Source organism: Microcebus murinus, chromosome 16, assembly GCF_040939455.1.
Source record: "Microcebus murinus isolate Inina chromosome 16, M.murinus_Inina_mat1.0, whole genome shotgun sequence".
NCBI lineage: Eukaryota > Metazoa > Chordata > Mammalia > Primates > Cheirogaleidae > Microcebus > Microcebus murinus.
The window spans coordinates 17,996,280-18,016,648 of NC_134119.1; the positions used below are offsets into that span (position 1 = coordinate 17,996,280).

Below are 20,369 nucleotides of genomic sequence, written 5' to 3' on the forward strand. Positions count from 1 at the left end.
AGAATTAACAGTTGTATGAGAAACAATTCTCAATCTAGCAGCTTGCCTGTGCCCTCTTATCCTTATTAGCTATATGTGTTGTTTCCATATGATAGATATAACAGTATTAAATGTAGCCAAAGAACATCTGTTGGCTCGGGCTGATTGATCATTTCTGCTGTTCACTATTGTTTGCAAGGCTAGTAGTTATTTTCCTTTTTAATTTTATGCATTGTTGTTCCTTGTCCATAAGGTTGGGGAAAAATTTAACTCCTTTTTCTCTTCATTTGCTCTTTTATTCAGCATTTATGAGGAGTGTGCTACATGCTAGGCACACTTCAAATCTTCATCTTTCTCATTACAAAGTTGATAATTTGGCTCATCCAGTATGTTTTAAGTATACCCTGTGTACATAGTCACCTTACCTTACCATAGAGGAAAAAAATGGCACTGGCAAAGACCCCTTTTATTCATCTGGACAAGTATTCCTATGATTGCTGTTATATGAGTAAATGTATCCTTCTCCCCAGATCCTTTGGGATAACACGCCAGGTAACAGTGTTCCTTGGGCCAGTTTGAACGAGTGTCTTTGGTGACAGTGTTCCTTGTGGCATGGCTGGTGGTTTTCCTCTATAATTGGCCTTGTACCCAGAGTGAATTCCAAGTTTGGAGTTTTGGTGACACGGGTGGTAGCTAGTTTCATTTTAAAAGCTCCTTCTGGACTTGAGTGTTACACAGTCTGATTTATAACATACAACCATAAAAAAAAAAGATTGAGCCATAGTGTTCATGAATATTCTCCATGGATCCTAAGTCGTCATTTAAATAGAGTGCTAGTTTCAGCCTGTATCAGAAATCTTAAAACATGCATTGTGTTTTTATGAACAAAGTCAATTGTAGTACCTAGTGTAGTTATTTTAAGCTATTCATGTCCTGCCCATTGAAGACTTTTCAAATATTTCAAATGAATAAGGTCAGGAGGAATATTTACCCGTATTTTATAAGGACTTCGTAAGGATATTTTAAAGTATTTTAATATACATGCAGTCTGCCAAAATAATTCTGAATGGATTATGCTTCACAGTTATTATTGTCATAATTGAGTCATCTGTGTTCATAGTTGACTTTGAAAGGGGTTTTTGCCCCTTGTTTATTTGTAGGATTATTGATGTTATTTTTAACTAATTCGACAGTCCTTAGCTATACACTTAAAATTTTTTAAAAATAAATTTGTGCAAAACTAAAAAAGTTTTTATGAAGTTGTTTTTCAGTCACATAGTGGCTGCTCTCAAATGAGGCTAAAACTGTCTCTGAAGAATGTTCTTGTGCATATGCCAAGAGGCTTCTGGGATGGGCATATTTTTAAGGACTTGGAACATAAACAACTGTAATCTGTGGCAAGAGATTTAAATGACCTCATGATGACAATGAGAACAAAGCATTTTTTAAGTTATCATGATGGTGTGTTAATTCATTGCAGTATGTTTGTTATTCTACTATTTTGGTGTATTAAGTGAGAGCCAGGCAAAAAAAATTAAGACTGTGTGTGTCTAATTGAAGATACTGTTTCTTTATTGTTGTAAACCAACTAAGTACCAAAAAAATTTCCTAAGAATAAATATTTAATGAATTATTCTGGAGCTATAGGTTTTGGGTTTTTTCCCTTTTTTTTAACCACATGAACCACTTAGGGATAAAGACCATTTATTTAAATCTTACAGTTTTGATTCATTTTCTGTTGGAGAGAATATGTTCCAAACATGAAAGATCAAACAGTTGGCTTAAAGTAAGAATCCCTCCCTAAAGACAGATCAATTAAGTGTTTATTAAGTACTTACTATGTGTCTGGCACTATGCTAAATATTAGGGAATATGAAAGAAGGTGACTTTAAGCTGCTTTTGGTCTAGTTGGAAGAAAAGGCATACTCAGATGAAATTTAAAATATGGAAGACATGTAAATAAAATAATAATACCACTTATGTGGTACAAACAGTGAAATAGCCCTTCTTTTCAGAAATGACTTCTAATCATTGTCTAGACCAGTGGTTCTGAACTAGAGATGATTTTACCCTTCAAGAAAACATTTGGCAATGTCTAGAGACATTTTTTATTATCTCCACTAGGGCTACTGGCATCTAGTGGATAGACCAGAGATATTGCTAAATATCTTACAGGATAACCCTTCACAACAAAGAATTATCTGGTCCAAAATGACAAGAGTGCTGAAATTGAGAACCCTGATGTAGAACCTACAAATGTCAGTGCTGGTAAATTTTGAAGTTGTGGGAGATGGACTCTTTTCTTCCCCTAGACCTCTTCAGCTGCTGTTGTTTCCTTGAGGCCCTTAGATCTTTATACAGAGTTGATCATTGGGTATTCATAAACTCCCTGAACATTGTAGGCAAGTTTATCTAGGACAGTATTCCAGAGAAAGAGTCCATAGCTTTTATTAAATTCTAAAGGTATCCATGTCTCCAGAGAAAGTTCAGAAACATCAAACCAAGCATGGTGTCTCATGCCTATAATCCCAGCACTTTGGGAGGCCGAGCAGGAGGATTACTTGAGGCCAGGAGTTGGAGACCAGCCTGGACAACATAGCAAAATCCCATTGCTACAGAAATAAAATTAAAAACTTAGCTGGGCCTACAGCTACTTGGGAGCCTGAGGCGGGGAGATTGCTTAAGCCCTCAAGGTTACTATGTTGGTGCCATTGCACTCCAGCAAAAAAATAAAAAAACAAAACAAAAAACCAGTGTTCTAGTCACTTAAAAGAGAGAACACAGAACCTTCGTTAACATGTGCTGAGGTAGAAGTAGAATTAAGTTTCAAGGATCAAAATTAATCAGAAAATAGTTTTTTGGTGAAAAAAATATTGATATTTAATATTTTGAAGTAATAAAATATTTATGTAGACTACTTTAAAGATTATCATTTAATGTCTAATAATATAATACTGTACTTTTAAAATTTGAGACAACTGATTATGTGCTGACCAGTAGGCATAATGTATAAATTATTTTATTTTGTCATTAGAAATCAGTTTGCTTCATCAGAATTTGCTGCTTTTTCCCAAATGAAGATCCCAGTTTACATTTCTTAGGTGCTGTTTATCTGTTGAATCATTCAGAGATCTGATATGGTTTTACATAATATACATTTTTCCTGAAAGCTGTTTAGTAAAATAAATTGTGTTTTCTTCATAAAAAACATTTTTGAATTGAAAGTTGTGTTTCTAATTTGGCATTTAATAGATCAGAAACTCTAACAGCAGTATGTCATAAAAACAAATCTTACATAACCTTGAGTGTAATTTAATACTTTTCTAAGTTGTAGAAATTTGGAGATTAAGTCTTAGGTTAAAAACCAAAGAAAGTACCTTACAGATCATATATTCCAGCTGTTTAAAACTGTTTTGGGGAGCAGCTCATGACCCAAAAGCACTACTTTTATGTTATATATTTGGACTTCTATTATACTAAATATTTTGTTTGAGAGGGGGAAAAGGTACATGTGGGAGGGAAAGGTTGCATAGTTCTGATCTAGACCATTCATTTTCCAGATAAGGAACCTGAGGCCCAAACCTTTAGATTTTATTTTAGGCTATACATTTCTTCATTGTTTAGGTCAAACCATCATTTCAGATGTATTTGGTAATAGTATAGAGGGTGATCAGGAGTTCAAATTCTAGCTGTGCAGCTTTCTACCTGCATGTTCTTAGATAACTTGCTAAACGTTTTCAGTCTCTGTATACTCATCAACAAAAAGAATTATAATATTTTTAGGATTGTTTCTACTTCCTTAGAATTTATAATGTATCTGGGAAGATGATCTGGATTAGCTATGTCTCTCTTTAAAAGAGCATCTGAAATCATTCTATTTATTATTTTTAAATGGATTTTATTATGTCATCTAAATATTTAAGGCCCACCCAACCATGTCCTCCAAAAATACTACAAAATAAAATAAACATCTTTATTATCAAACAACATGGCATATTATTTACATTTCCTTCACTTTGGCAGTGTTGAGGGTCTTCGTAAGACTGATAGATCAGCATTGGGGCTTTTACTCCCACCTTTTACTTTTTTACTCCCTTTTTTACTCCCACTCTAACCCCTCTTCAGTTACCACATAAGATACCTAGAAACATGTATCAACAGCAGCACACTATAGGAACAAAGAACTTTAGAGATGAAATATAAGAGCAAATAGCAGCATTGTAAGAACTAAACCATAACAAGAATCTGAACTTGGTGGTCTTTTTGATCTTAACTATGTAGCCTCACACAGTACTTAAGGAGAGATTGAGAATTCTTTTCTCATGGGGTATTTCAACTGGGATTGCCTTGTTAAACAGTTTTTGTTAAAAACCTGTAGTTCTCAGGGAACACAGACTTTCACTTGGATGACAGAAGCAAGTAGAGATAATTATTATGTTAAAGACATGAGAAAGCACTTGTTTCTTGCTACTAAAAAAAAAAAAATTAATTAGTAGTCATATCCTGAGAAGATTTTATTCAGAATTTTTCTTAGAGGGTCAAAACAAGTATAGAGAAACAAAGGTTGAGCTTAAAGTATTTTTTCTTAGTGCTTGACTATTTATCAAGTTGCTGGGTTTTGTTTGTTGGTTTATTTTGATTTTATGTGGTTAGGTTTATTATCATGTGTTGTTAGGAAATAGCTTTAACAATCCCATGTCACTCTGTGATATTGGGGTATTACAGACATTCACTACTGCACTTACCTTGTTACTGTATTACATATGTGTAAATTACTTTTGTTTTTATAAATTAGACTTTTAAGTGATTGAAAGGACATTTTAAACTGAACTATTTGGATTTTTTCCTCAGGTCTTAAAGAAAGTGCAGAAGAGATGGTCAAAAACAAATTGGAAGGAAAGGATAAACTGACCCCTTGGGAACAATTTTTAGAGAAGAAGAAAGAGAAAAAAAGACTGAAAAAGAAACAGAAGGTATCGGTGTTAATTAGAACCAACCATGTATCAGAAGGTACCAGGGGCCAGGCACAGTGGCTCATGCCTGTAATCCTAGCACTTTGGGAGACTCAGGCAGGAGGATTACTTAAGCTCAGGAGTTTGAGGTTGCAGTGATCTATGATGATACAACTACACTCCAGCAAGAGAGACCTTGTCTCAATAAAAAAGAAGGTACTGGTGCTTGGCATCATTATTACAAAATGTAACCATTCACTGGAGTAGACCTTGTTGTCATCCCAGTGTTACGAAGGAATTCAATAGGGTAAGTCTTTTCAGCAAGACTACATAATGGTGTGTACAAAGCCTGGCAGGAGTCCAGAGCCACTATAACTGCTGTACCCTAACATTTTACATCTGTGTGCTACATAAATGAAATAGATAGTTTAGGTGATGTCTAGATATAAAGCAGTATGATTCTGTTATGTGTTTTTGAGTAAGAGACTTTTACTTGAGGATATAGTCATGTAGAAGTTTTTAACAGTGAAATTATGCTATACGTTTCTATTTCTCAATCTGTATTTTTGAAGTATTATCATATGACTCTTTTAACATCTATTGTCATCAAATCCCTTTATCAAGAGTATTTCCTCTATGTTAATATTGGAAAATATGATTTGATTCCCACTGTTCAGGGGTAACATCTTTTCAGAGTTAGAGTCCTTAGTAATAGTGGAGACCACTTACGATTTTTCCTACCAAAAAAATACTCTTATCTGGTCACTGAAAAATGCAGCATTCTGGCAGTGGTGTCATTACCTTACACTGTTATTATTGATACTAAAAAAATTTTACAACTTGGGGAATCTCGAATGATTAATGCTAGTCCGACTGTGTTGTTTCATAGTTGTAGAAAACTAGGTGATTTGTCTGAGGTTACACAGCATGCCACTGGCCAAGCTGAGACCAGAATCCATGCTTTCTCAGTTCAATGTTCTTTCTAGTGTACTATATACTGTTTCTCTCTATACTGTGTGAACTTACGGTGCTTTTGGTACAGCTATGATTTTTAGTGCTGTAATGGTAGAGGGCTACAAAGTTGAATGATGCAAAGGAGTAGTTTTTGTATTTCTACTGTAATCATTGTATGTGGAAATGGATAGTAAAATGGAGAAATGGGGTAAAATCCCTACCCCCATTGATGCGCTTTCATCTTCCCTAGAGGTTCCTTTTAAACTAAGTAGGCAGTAAAATATCTTTTAAATGGAATAATTCCACAAGTGGTTAAGCTATCAGTTTATTGGAAAATTTTCAAGTGGGTCTTTATGGAGTCAGTAAAGTAAGTAGTCACTTTGAGACTTGTAGCAGTTATATTATTTGATTTTCATTTGCTAGAAGCTTTGAGCTTATCTTGGGCTTTTACTTTTTCCCTTCATTTGTCTAAGTCTCATTTTATCAACAATATTCAAAATACAATTATTGAGTATCCAGGATGTTCTAGAATCAGTGCTTTGTACTGGACTTGATGACTCCAACAGATCCCTTCCAACTCTATAGGTTTTTTTTTGTTTGTTTGTTTGTTTTTGAGACATAGTTTCACTCTGTTGCTCTAGGGAGAGTGCCGTGCCGACAGCCTAGCTCACAGCAACCTCAAACTCCTGGGCTCAAGTGATCCTCCTGCCTCAGCCTCCCAAGTAGCTGGGACTCCAGGCATGTGCCACCATGCCCAGCTAGAGACAGGGTCTCGCTCTTGGTCAGGCTGGTTTCGAACTCCTGACCTCAAGTGATCCTCCTGCTGTGGCCTCCCAGAGTGTTAGGATTACAGGCATTAGCCACAATTTCTTTTAATAGATTGATTATAATTTTTTTTTTTTTTTTTTTTTTTTTGAGACAGAGTCTCACTCTGTTGCCCAGACTAGAGTGCCGTGGCATCAGCCTAGCTCACAGCAACCTCAAACTCCTGGGCTTAAGCAATCCTTCTGCCTCAGCCTCCCGAGTAGCTGGGATGACAGGCATGTGCCACCATGCCCGGCTAATTTTTTTGTATATATATTTTTAGTTGGCCAATTAATTTCTTTCTATTTTTAGTAGAGACAGGGTCTCGCTCTTGCGCAGGCTAGTTTCAAACTCCTGACCTTGAATGATCCTCCCGCCTCGGCCTCCCAGAGTGCTAGGATTACAGGCGTGAGCCACTGCATCCAGCCAGATTATAAAATTTTTGAGGGCAGAAACCATGTATAACTCGATTTCCCCTAAAAGCCCTACATAGTTTCCTGCATTTATTACATAGTCCATAATTATTTGTTTGACCAACAAAATAATGAGTTAGGTGGGAATTATTTTATAAACTGAACCATTTAAAAAACTAGTTTAATTTTAGACTGAACTACTTGATGTAAAAGAAATATACATGATTTTTCTTCACATACATACATTTTTAGAATAATGAAACTGTACCTATTTTTGCATTCAACTTTAAGGCTCTTGCTGAAGAGGCCAGTGAAGATGAACTTCCTTCTGATGTTGATTTGAATGACCCATACTTTGCAGAAGAAGTTAAAAAAATAGGTAAGCCAGCCCATTTTGGTAGTTTTCAATGGAATCTGAAGAAAAAGGTGAGATGGGTGGAAACAATATACACTAATTATTCTTTTAAAATTACTTGTTTTTGTGTAGCTCCCTTAGTGGCTTATAAGCAAGTCTTTATTTTGGGGTACAGTCACTGATCAGATTGGGAAGGGTCGGCATGCCCTGTTTTATTATAGGAGACTTCCGGTAATGTGGTTAATTTAAGTTTCTTGGGGATTCCTTTCTGAGAAGTATCCTTAGAGCCAGTCACATTGACTCTGTAAAAGGATAAGAGGAAATAGAAAGAAGAATAATCACTTTATTATGTGCTTTCACTGCTTTTTTTTAATAACACATCTACTCTAGGTCTCTCTCTGCAAAGGCTATGAAGAATTAAAGTATAAATGAATTTGTTTATATGTTTGTGTTGATATATGTATAATTTTTAAAAATCTGTACATGAAATTATATAAAAGCTTTTTCTGCTCAAATATACAAAACACGTCTATATTTCATTTTATCCCTTTTGCATTTATTCTGCTTAATTATAACTAAAAGCCAGCTTCTCTTGCTCCTTTTTTTCCTTGAATCCCTAAATCATCTTCTTATGTCCAGGGAACCTTGTTTCCATTTTGTATGCACCACTCATTCTTTCCTGAATGCTTTCATTTCTTACCTTTTTGGTATGTGTGAATGTGTTTGGTAAGGCACAGGCCATACTTGCTAAGTTAGTGCAGAGTCCACCGTAAGCATTTTCCATTTGTTCTCATGCTTTTTGCTTTTCCCTAATCTTTATACCACACACATGAACCCCAAAAGACTTGCTCTTGGAGCACCTCCAAGCTGGCATTGTAAAAAGAAGGATTTTATGAAGTTTCCCTGCTTTTTATCCCTTGTGACTAGTGGGCCAGAATAGTTCTCAACAGGAAAGTCAAAATTGCTCAAAATTATTTCCTGGTTGTTATAGCTTTTTAGCACTGACATTTTATTGATGCAAAGGAGATCAAGATTAATAAAGTCTATTATAGGATGTGAGATTCTTGGGAATTGGACAGAGAAATGGAAACTTAGCATATTCTGCTTTTTATCATACCTGAGTGGTCATTTCTAGAAGATGATGGATTTTAGCCTTATCCTCTGGTTTCAGGAAACCAAATTTATAATGGAGAAATGTGGAGCATTATAGTTTCCTTGTTCTGTATCCAAAGTGCTTCATTTGGCATGTGAAGTCTAGTCGGATTGTCGACCTTAGGGTAGGATTCAAAGAATAACTTAAATGGTTTGATTGCTTGAGGTAGCCAGTTTTTTGGAATCAGCACATTTAAATTGTGAGTAAGCTTTCTCTAAAGTTGGTATCAGAAGTTCCAAAGAAAAAGTTTTAGATAAAATTTGCTTGCTTTGAATTTACTTTTTATTTCAGAATGCTCCCTAGAAGTAATTATTTCTATCTAGGCTTAAGGTGTGTGTGTGTTTGTTTGTTTGTTTGTTTGTTTGTGTGTTTGTTTGTTTGTTTGTTGAAAAAGAAAAAGGCTGGGAATTTTTTACATAAAATTTAGGACCAGAATAATATCTTCCCATGCCTGCTTATTCATTCTATCAATAAATATTTTGATTGCCTACTGGTCATTCCCCTAGGCTAGAGTTAGAGCAGTAATAATACAAGCATAGAGGTGATTGAGATACAGAAAATAGGTGAAATAAAAAGGAAGTATTAATACAGATAGATTTGTATATTTGATGGCAGGAAGATGAAGGATTTTCCTGATTGGTTTATGGATCTATACTGTTAGTTCATTCGTTTGCAAAAGTACTGATAATCTGGATTTGCAAGTAAGGTAAGGACCTAGAAACAGATCATTGCAGAGGAGGGGGAATTTACTGCCTAAATGAATGACCAGATTTAAAGGCAATGTTCTAGTCAGGATAGCTGAGAATAGAGAAAAATGGGACATATAAATCTGAAGGCCAGGTGAGACATAAAACCATAGAATGTTCAACAGGGCAGAGGTAGGGGAGGCCTACACAGAGAGGGAGAGAACCAGCTGAGCCACACAGGCAGGTCCACAAAAGGAACATGACCCTTTTAAGTAGTGCTGGACGTGGCTTTTCATAAGCACAGTGCAAAGCTATATGCCTTCATTCATTTCATTGTTTATTCAGTCAGCAAATAATTATTGCGTATCAAAATTACCCAGTCCTCCCATATTACTTTCAGCATTTATTAGAAGATATTTAAATGTATGAGAATGATACAGTTCTTACCCATACTTTATATTTTGATCCAACTACCTAGAGTGTAACTAGGCTTTCAAAAAAATGTATATTAGATGTATATCATGTATATGCACAAGTAGGTGGGTTTAATGAGAAATTTTTAGTACATTGGAAGTGAAAATAATAATTACTGACCCTGGTTTCCAAATATTTAAGATAAAATGAGTTTGTACCAGTGTTTGGAAGGGTGTGTAGTTCAAGTTCCACAGTTGAACAGGACAAAGACATTATAAACCAGATGTACTTGGGTACATTTATAACACCTTTGCTCTAGGCAGTCCCATAGAGCTAAACTTATACACCCTTATACACCTTTCAAATGGAGGAATTGAGTTCATTGATGCCAGACCTGGTGGTGTTTGGCTCAGATTAGGAGCCAATGTGAGTTCTAGAGATCATTTATCATTTTTTCCATTTTTTTTTCCCCTGAACTGCCAACATAGTATCAAATGACAGTTTTGAAAATATAATGTGCTTTTAGGGTGAGCACATTAATGAAATAGAAGTGAAATAAAAAATTGGAAAATTTGTTTATTGCTATCTAATTACATAAACTCTTTAAAAAGATTTTGAAGAAGTGGGATTAAATAAAATATACCATTATTAAAATGTACCTGTTGTCTTGACAGCTTTACATATTTGATAAAGCGCCATGAAAATCTAACAATACAGTACACATTTGATTCATTCAGCCAGTATGTCGAATGCTTACATAGTGTACTGTTTGTGTGTTGTTTTACAGCTTACAAATGCTTCTATATGGATTGTGTCTTCTAATCCATACTTCAGCCCACCTTATACATAAGTAAACTAAAGTTCAAAATACATAGTTGAATTGCCCAAGGACCAGTTGGTAGCTGGTAGAATCTGAATTCTAGTGGGCTTGCCTTTATTTATTGTAATTTTAAAAGTATATCATAAAGACCAGAACCTGTGCAGGGACCCACATATGTAAGAGCTGGACATGAGAAACTGCTAGATTTCTAAGCAAAGCCAGAATGTCTTGCCCTAGATGGAGATTAACAGACTGTATTTGATTATGGGCAAATGATGCAGGAACTTACTACAAAAAAAGAGCGATTCACTAGGGGCTTACCACTCCCATCTGGTCAGTACCAAGACCACATCTGCCCTTCAGTGAACTCTCTTTAGCTTCTCTCTTACATGAATTGCTCAGCTTAAACCCTCTGGAGGAACTTTTTTATGGGAAATAATTCTCTGACATTACAAGTAATGGAAAATGGAATTTCCTTTACAAATATTCCTTTTACAGATCAATTGTTTTTACAACACATCTTTTTCCATAGCTTTTTTTTTTTTTCTTAAAAGAGTAGTAGCCTCAGTAAGCATTATTTAGATTTGTTTTAACTATAAAACTCCAGTGTCTGATCTGGAGTCTCTGTTAGCATTTGACTTATTAGAATCAATCCATATGTGCTTTTTGCAGCAGTCCCAGGAGATGTTTCTTAGTTGCCAAAAGATTTACTGAAAAATAAAGATAACATTTTAGAACAGCAATTTTCATTTCCGTAGTACTTTATGTCTAACTTAAGTGTAAAAACTTCCCAGACAGGAAAATGCTTTAAAAAAAAAATTAAGATATGTCCTTTTAATATGATCTTGTTAATAGTGCAGAAAGGATCTCTATGCATTATTTATCTTTTGACTAACCAGTTCAGTCTAGCACATGGCAAATTCTTTGTAAGCAAAGGAATTTTCATCATGCTAAAATTGGATATCATTTTTAGCCTTGACTATCTTGAAGATTTTTTTTTTCTTCCTTACTATAGTCTTTCTTTCAAGTTTATTTTTATGACTTTCCACCAGGTTATTATAAAGTCTAGAGTAATTCATTGTGGGCGCTTTGAAATTATTTTCCACAGCTGTATCTCCTTTATGTATTAATCATATACAGCCTGATTGTTCTCCCTGCCATAGAACAATTTTCTGCATGTGTCACTTGTCCATTTATTTCAAAACAAGCTGTTGACTTGAGAGCATAGGAGTAGAGGGTAAACTTAGGGAATGGGAGTTCAGACTCTAAGAAGTTAGAATCTTGATAGTTGCACGTGTAAATACATACACATACTTTAAGACTGAAAAAAGGTTATAATCTTAAGGTAGTGTTAATCATTCCAGGATAAACATTTCAGATAGGACCAATGAAGATTTTCACTTTAGGGAGAAGGACTGCATACAATAAATATTTCTCCTTGAAAGTACAAAACTAGTGCCTTGGCAGCACTGATGAGTGACCCTGGCAGCACTTGTATGCTGGCATATTCTCAAAGCTGGCCATGTGTACCAGATAGGCATACATGAGTGCAGCAGGGACTTAATACTCATGGAGCAGTTTCTAAACCCTCTTTGACTTTAGGCTTTGCTTTTCCTGTTATCTCCTGTTAGTTGCAGTTCTTCAACCATCATTATGTATTCTGTGAATTTAACTTATTATTTCACAGCAGAATGCATTTTAAATTGAAAGGGCTGTTACAGGAAGAATGGCATTTGATAGCTAAGGAGTATAGTTGTCGTTACCAGTAGAAAGCCTGAGCAGGAATGCTTAGGTTTGAATCATGATTCCATCACTTACTAAACCTGAGACAAATAACCTCTGTATGCCTTAGTTTCCTCATCTGTAAAATGAAGATTATAATAAATATATAGTAAAATCTATCTCATGCCATTGTTGTGAGGATTAAGTCAATTACTATGTATAAATTGAATAGAACAGTACTATTGCCTGACACATGGTAATTGTGACGTTTTTCTTTAGAGACTGTGTGGTTTCTCTGCAATGGAAGGACAGAACAATCTGTCCAAAGAAGACAGTGTCTAGCAGTTGACAGAGTATCAACATTATGCAGTAACATTCTAGAGTAACAGAGCCTGGCTTTGTAGATACTGAGCCTCCTATTCTTCAGACTAATCTTTCCTACTTGAGTACCCTGACACCAGCTCCCTTTGTGCCCCTCCCATTCAAATGGGCAAAAGAAAGGAAGAAAAAGTCTGGCATCAGCATGATCACTGAGGAATGCAAGACATCTCATATATGTATAGTTAGACGATAACAATAAAAGCAAGCACTCATGTAGCAACATGTGCCAGACATTGTCTTCAGAAATTAACATTTTGCTTTATGTGTGCATATACTTTTATAGTGTATCATAAAGATATTTTTATATAAGATATTACTATATAATAGACATATTTAATAATAGATTGTTTCTTTAGCTCACTATAGTCTCAAAAACATCATATATACTCCTCCCCCATAATATTTGCCTTTTCAAAAACCCAGGCCAGGCGGGGCTCAGTGGCTCACGCCTGTAATCCTAGCACTCTGGGAGGCTGAGGCAGGCGGATTGCTGTAGGTCAGGAGTTCAAAACCAGCCTGAGCAAGAGTGAGACCCCGTCTCTACTATAAATAGAAAGAAATTAATTGGCCAACTAATATATAGAGAAAAAATTAGCCAGACATGGCGGCGCATGCCTGTAGTCCCGGCTACTTGGGAGGCTGAGGCAGGAGGATTGCTTGAGCCCAGGAGTTTGAGGTTGCTCTGAGCTAGGCCACAGTACTCACTCTAGCCTGGGCAACAAAGCGAGACTCTGTCTCAAAAAAAAAAAAAAAACCCAGGCCAGTGATCTTTTGGACTGTCCTGCCTTCTAGGTGTGTCTGTTCCTTGTCCCTCAGTCTCCTCTATTTGCCATTAACAAATATTAAAGTTAAGCTAGTAGTTCAGTTAGATTCATGTTGAACAGTTTGGGCAAGAATACTTCATAGGCAATGCTGTATCTTTCATATTATATCATATTTAGGGATATAGATTGTTCCAAAGATCACTTGATTAGGGCAGTCCAGTGCACACCAGGGGATTTTCTTAGGCTCTACTTGGCAGTCAAATTTAAAAGGCTTCAGTGAATCACACTTCACTCACAGGTAGTCACGTAGCAGGGCAGTACTGGGTATTTCTCTTCAATGAGTCCTCACAGCAGTCCACTGAGCGATACAGCTTGGGTACAAGGAAAGGAGACACAGTATGCGGTAGTCATCCTGGCCTAGAAGTCCCATATCCCAAGTAGGAATTGGTACCTTTTTAACAGCCCCTGGGCATACCTTCCAGATCCCTGTTTTACCAGTTATGGGAGTCACTATTCAGGGAAGCCCAGAATTTTACTAAATGTATATATTACTTTTATCATGAGTAGATGTTAAATTTTATCAAATGCTTTTTCTATATCTGTTGAAATGATCTATGGTTTTTCTTTTTTAGTTGATAATGTAAATTATACATTACTTTTGATAGAGATTCTTTCTTTATAATATATAGTCATTCTATTCAGAAGCATTGTTATTTATTCCATTCATATATACAGTCTTCTTTCAGTAATACATTTTTCTTCCTTTAGATTTGACACATTTATTGTTAAGATTATTTCTAGATACTTGGCATTTTTGTTCCTAGTATAGATTGTTGCTGATATCCTGTAATTTTTAACCCTCTGATGTTGGTTTGTTGCACCAGGTACAAAGAAAAAATCAATAAAATCTGCAAAAGATGACTTATCTCCAGAAGAAGAAAGTGAGATAGAAAGACAAAAGGTAAAACATGATCATTGTTACATGCTTAGTGGATAATTGAGCTGTACAGTTTAAATGAAGTCTACATGTATTTCTAATTTTAAAAAAAGAAAACTTATTTTAGCAATGGAATTTATAAATAAATTATAACAGACATAATTAAATATTTTAGCAGCATGATTTTCAAATATTTACCAAGCATTTCTCCAACTAATAACAAAATTAAAATTTACCTCAGACCCAGGAGTATTTCCTTTATGGTTAAGAGGAAAATATCACATTATTAAAAACACTTACTATAAATGAGATAGAAAATGCTATTAAAATTTCAAAGTAATATTGCCATAAGTTTTAATTCAGTCTGAATCTGTCCTGTAATAGACTTTGCTATTATGGCTTGTCAAATGCTAATTTCATTTCCCTTTTTATTATTGTTAATAACATAAATTTAATATACAAAATTACAGTCTTCCTTGGAAATACAGTAAACCTTATGATTCAGTCACCCATAGGTTCAGAGTCGTATGTATTTTTGCCGAGGAGGCAGGAATTGGAGACAACAACTCCCCTATAGCTGATGTTCACATTGCTGTCCAGGAGTGAGCCTGACTGGACACCTAAACTCTGCATCTTAATGCATTCTCTGCTCTCCGTTCATTGCATATACAGTAATGCTCCTAAAGTTATTTAAAGAGCAAGAAAGAAAATCTTTCTTCTTGGAAAGTAGCTCTAAAAAGAATGCCAACTGCAAGTGCCAGTGATGGAAATAAAAAGAAATTAAGGCAGTCTAAAGTGGTAACATAGGAAAATTCACAAAGGTCTGGGAGCATACTTCCTATTTTCACTAGTTTACATGGTTGTTTATGTAATTCTTGAGGTTTCCCATTTAATTCCATGGTCCATAGAAAATACCTGTTTAATGGAAACAGACATTATACTAGATTTCAGAAGGAAATACTGAGATCCTACCTTCGTAGAAATGTGTCAGTATTGAAAAAGTAAAAAAAGAAAATCATCTTCTTGTTAGAAGTACACATTTATAGCACTAGAAAATTCTACTTAAGAAAAAAAAGTACATGCTTGAAAAGTATAATTTGCATCACAAAGTAAGCTTCACTAGGTTTAGTGTCATTGCTTAGAAAGAGCAAAGTGAGAATGAGAAATTTTTATTTGAAGGGACTTTAGAAGACTCTTGTTCTTGTAGCCTACTAACAGTTACACTAAGTGAGATGTGGTCTGGTTTTTAAATACAGGCTTTCACCTCTCTCCTGCTCTTAGTAATGTTGCTTCCAGAGATTCTACCTTATTGCTATACAGAGATCTCTAGGTTTCTTTGAGTTTTTGGTAATCCGTAGTCAGTTTACACATGAGAGATGTTATCTCCTGGAGCATTAGTGATTGAGTTCTCTTTTCCTGTAAGGGATATCTGTGCCCCACCCTCCTCTTTGGGAGGAAGAAAACACTGTTGTATATTCACACTTGTTTTTTCTCTCCACAGGCTGAAATGGCTTTGCTCGTGATGGATGAAGAGGAGGACAGCAAGAAACACTTCAATTACAACAAGATTGTTGAGCACCAGAATCTGAGCAAAAAGAAGAAAAAACAGCTCATGAAAAAGAAGGAATTATTAGAGGATGACTTTGAGGTAACCAGAAACACAAGTCATTAGCCTTTTAAAGCTGAATTTGATCTAAAGTCAAGCTCTGCAGATAGAAATTGAGCATAGTCAAAGTTATCCTTGAAAATCTCTTGAAGGGCCAGTGGTGGAACCAAAGCTACCGTCTTTTAGTCCAGCACAACCAGTTCATCCCAGGATGGATTAAATCACTGTTTCTTTTGTTAAGCAGCAGGTAAAGTAGTTGACTTGTATTTTGGTAGCCTTGTTGCACCAAAAATATGTAGTTTTTACTGTTTCTGGATACTCTCAAAAAAAAAAAAAAAAAGACAAAAATATGTAGTTTTTACTGTTAGAATTACATGTAGCATGATCCTCACTGGGAAAGGTATGCCTAATTAAGTTCTACTGATGAATAGCAGGTTCGTGTCACATTGGATCACACTCTCACTGCTTACAGTGGCCAGCACAGTAGACCATGCTTTATAATTGCAGTGTTTCTTATTACCATCACTCCTCCTTTTTCTTCCTTTTGTTGAGTACACAGTGTATATTCTTAATGGCTGCAGAGTCCCTACACATGAGTTTGAGCCCTCTACAGAAAACCTACATGAGTTTGAGCCCTCTACAGAAAACCTACAGTTACTAGGAACTACTTACTGACTTTCAACCATAAACCTGAAAGAACAAACCCCAAAGACTATAGGGGAAATTTGGAATTTATTCAAAGTATGGAAGATAGTATACAGATAACTTCTAAGTAGCACATAGAGGGGCTTTGAGGCCACTCTGTAGCTCCAGTTTGTATAAATCAGTTTCACATATGCTTCTGTTCCACTGAAGTTTTGGGTGAGCTGGTTTCCTTATGAAAAACAAAGGATGATTTGTAGTCATATCTTCTATTGTAAGATCTGCCTTCATGCGTTAATAATCCTATGTGGAAATATTTTTCATGAGTTTTTTTGGGTATTTTTTTGTGATTGTTCTCAGTGTCACCTCTGTCGGGCCTCACTATAACTAAATAAAGGTACAATCCATCTTCAGGTGGGCTCATGCTTCCTACATTTCCCCTTCTTGCCGGTCACCCCTGTGCCTGGCAACACTCAGAAAGGTGGGCTGGAATTAAGGGTACATTCTTAAATGTGGAGCCACAATATTTTTATAGAAAGATAGAAGATGAATTTAGGGCTTGTGTCTGACCAGACCTTGGTCAGGGATGGATACATTCCTATAGTGGTCTTTAAATCTCTTGATCTATGAGTCATCCTCAGTAGCTACTTATTTTTGCCACCAATGTTAAAATTTCTTAAAACTTACTCAGAATGCAGAGATTTTGCATAAAGCTCCAGCAGGAGATGTCCAGATTGGCTTGTTTATGGTGGCCTGAAATTGGTTTCATGCTGTTGGTATTGGGAAGACCTACCATGGGAATCACTGACTGTAGAGTCAGTCAGTCTGAGTGGTCATTGTAGTTATAGGCCATGTTATATATGGACCACTGTAGTTCCTTTCAAATAGATTGTCATTGCATGATAAGAACAGTGTGTCCTGCACATTGTGGTCCACGGGTGAGCCTTAAAACTCCACTGAAGATCTGTGGAAAACAGTTTTGTAATGAATCAATCCAAATACTGAGGTTTGTATTTTTTATAATCAACAATTCACCAACCTTGTATATTTGGCCCCATTTCTGGGCCTTTAGGCTTATTTATTTTATTTAATTAATTTACTAATTATTAATCCTTTTGGATTTGCAGGTAAATGTTGGTGATGCACGGTTTCAGGCAATGTATACTTCCCACTTGTTCAACTTGGATCCCTCAGATCCTAATTTCAAGAAAACAAAGGCTATGGAAAAAATCCTTGAGGAGAAAGCCCGGCAAAGAGAACAAAAAGAACAAGAACTTATTCAGGCAATAAAGCAAAAAGAGAGTGAGGTTCAAAAGGAATCACAAAAGAAGTCCATTGATCCAGCCTTGTCAATGCTAATTAAATCTGTAAAAAACAAAACAGAGCAGTTTCAAGCAAGAAAAAAACAAAAAGTCAAATAACTTGATATTGTTTCTTTTTGGACTAAGAATATGTTCTCCTAAAGTATACAGAAATAGTAGAAGGAATAGTTATTGAGAACAAAGTTAGCTTTCAAGAATATAAATAAAATCTTACTGTGACCACAGTAAAATATTTCTCCAAAAATAATTGTTGTACCTAATTGTGAATGACTGACAGATTTGTACTGTATATTCCCACAGATTTATTGTTATTAAATCAAATTACCTTGATTATAGTATTTATAAAATTTTTATAGTTTACGAAGTTTAGTTCCAACTAGTAGAAAGTTACTCTAGCTTTTTTTAAAGGACTGTTTATAATTCTGTGTTAAAATAGAGCGGTATCTACTCTGGAGTCTGTGTAAAGGTTAGGGACAATTTGAAAATATGTATATGTAATACATTAATTTCTCTGGAAGCAGGAGGCAGATTTAGATAATTTATTTTTCTAGCCACAAAGGATGGAAGCCAAGGACTTTCTTTATAATTTGGTCATGTTTAATATGGTTTATGAGTTAACTTGTAAATAAAGGTGTAAAATATTTTATTTTGTATAGCCACTGATTTATTTCATTTTATGTATCTCAAACTACTCTCTGGAAAAATATCTGAAATACTGACTTGTAAGTCTTTAAGATGACAGTTACATGAAAAGGCAGTTCTAGGTTTGCATTTCTTATATAATTACATTTAAAATGTTCATAAGCTCTTCAGTGTTTTTTTTCTCTAATATTTGTAGCAACAGAAAATTCTTCTGTCCTTCAAATTTTTGGAATGCTTTAGAAAAGTGGATATGCTGCTGTGGAGTTTATGGAAATCTTAATTCTTTTTAAAACTAAAACACATCTTCAAGGCCTTAACACTTGAAGATGTGCTCATCTGGTCTAGATATTATGAACTGTTAACTGACCACCTGGACAGGACAATTAGATGTGCTATGTAAGCAAATGGAAATAAAACTAAAATGATCGCCTATAATCCTAGCACTCTGGGAGGCCGAGGCGGGCAGATTGCTCGAGGTCAGGAGTTCAAAACCAGCCTGAGCAACAGTGAGACCCCGTCTCTACTATAAATAGAAAGAAATTAATCAGCCAACTAATATATATAGAAAAAATTAGCCGGGCATGGTGGCGCATGCCTGTAGTCCCAGCTATTCGGGAGGCTGAGGCAACAGAATCACTTGAGCCCAGAAGTTTGAGGTTGCTGTGAGCTAGGCTGACACCACAGCACTCACTCTAGCCTGGGCAACAAAGTAAGACTCTGTCTCAAAAAAAAAAAAACCAAATGATCACTTGGAACAAATTATAAATATAGTATCTTCTGAAAGGCAGTAGGATCATGAAATGGTATATGTCTCCTTTTATTTAGGTCATTGGTTTCTTTCATTGGTGTTTTATAGTTTTCCATATACAAACCCAGCACGTTTTTTAATATTTATACCTGTACCTAAATGTTGCAATATTTTCTATGCTTTCTTCCCTCCTTCATGCTACTGCCTGGAATACAAATGTAATAGCTAGAGCTTTAGTAGCCATCTTGGATCCACACTCTACTATCTAGGGGTAATGAAAGTTGGAAAGAGCCAGGATCATTAAGGACTTGGTAGAGTATACTTACTATTTCACCCACGAACTTTTTTGAAACTTCTATGTGATAGATACATTAAATCCTTTCTTGTTTAAACCCCTATTTTCTCAGGTCTCTGTTCCTTGCTGTTCTATTTATATCCTAATTAATACAAAGACAAATATAATGGCCTTTGACTATAGTCTTTGTGGACAATCTTGCCCTATTTTGAGCTTATTGTAGATTACACCCTACCCTTTTTTTTTTTGAAGTGAAACAAAACAAATTTTATTTTGAGAATTTATATATTTGAATTAGGCAGCCCTGATATAAAGTGAAAAAGGATTTTTATTCTATTTTATTAATTTTTTTAATTTCAGAATATTATAGGGGTACAAATGTTTTGGTTACATGGATTGCTTTTGTACTGCTTGAGTCAAAGTTGTAAGTGTGCCCACCATCCAGATGGTGTACATTGTACCCATTAGGTATGATTCCACTCATCCCCTCCTTCCCCCTCCTACCTGGACAATTTCCATTGAGTTTCCTTTCTCCTTTTTCTTAAAGAAACTCTTTATATTACATTGTGGTCAGAGTGCTTGCAATCTGAAATTGCTGGAATAGGATGCCCTGTACTGTAACATTCCCACATTTCTGGATGTGGACATGATTCAAGAGAAGTGAGACGAACCCCCTTAAAAGGCAACTGGGACCCTTTGTTCTACAAGCACTACTGGCATTAGACTTACAAACTATTTTCAGCATTTCTGGGTTCACATTATCACCTTCCTCTAAGAGTT

The 20,369-nt window shown here is 35.5% G+C and overlaps 1 protein-coding gene across 2 annotated transcripts in view; it reads left to right on the forward strand.

Annotated features, from left to right (window-relative positions):
* The window catches only part of ESF1 (ESF1 nucleolar pre-rRNA processing protein), a 50,496-nt gene extending 31,946 nt beyond the window's left edge, over positions 1–18,550 (forward strand). For both annotated transcript variants that reach the window (XM_012780835.3, XM_012780836.2), the window contains exons 10-14: positions 4,831–4,952; positions 7,394–7,481; positions 14,282–14,358; positions 15,836–15,982; positions 17,710–18,550. In XM_012780835.3, the coding sequence (XP_012636289.2) occupies positions 4,831–4,952; positions 7,394–7,481; positions 14,282–14,358; positions 15,836–15,982; positions 17,710–18,003 (728 nt within the window). In that variant the 3' untranslated portion in view covers positions 18,004–18,550. The remainder of the gene's footprint in view (positions 1–4,830; positions 4,953–7,393; positions 7,482–14,281; positions 14,359–15,835; positions 15,983–17,709) is intronic.
* The last annotated feature ends 1,819 nt before the right edge of the window (positions 18,551–20,369 follow it).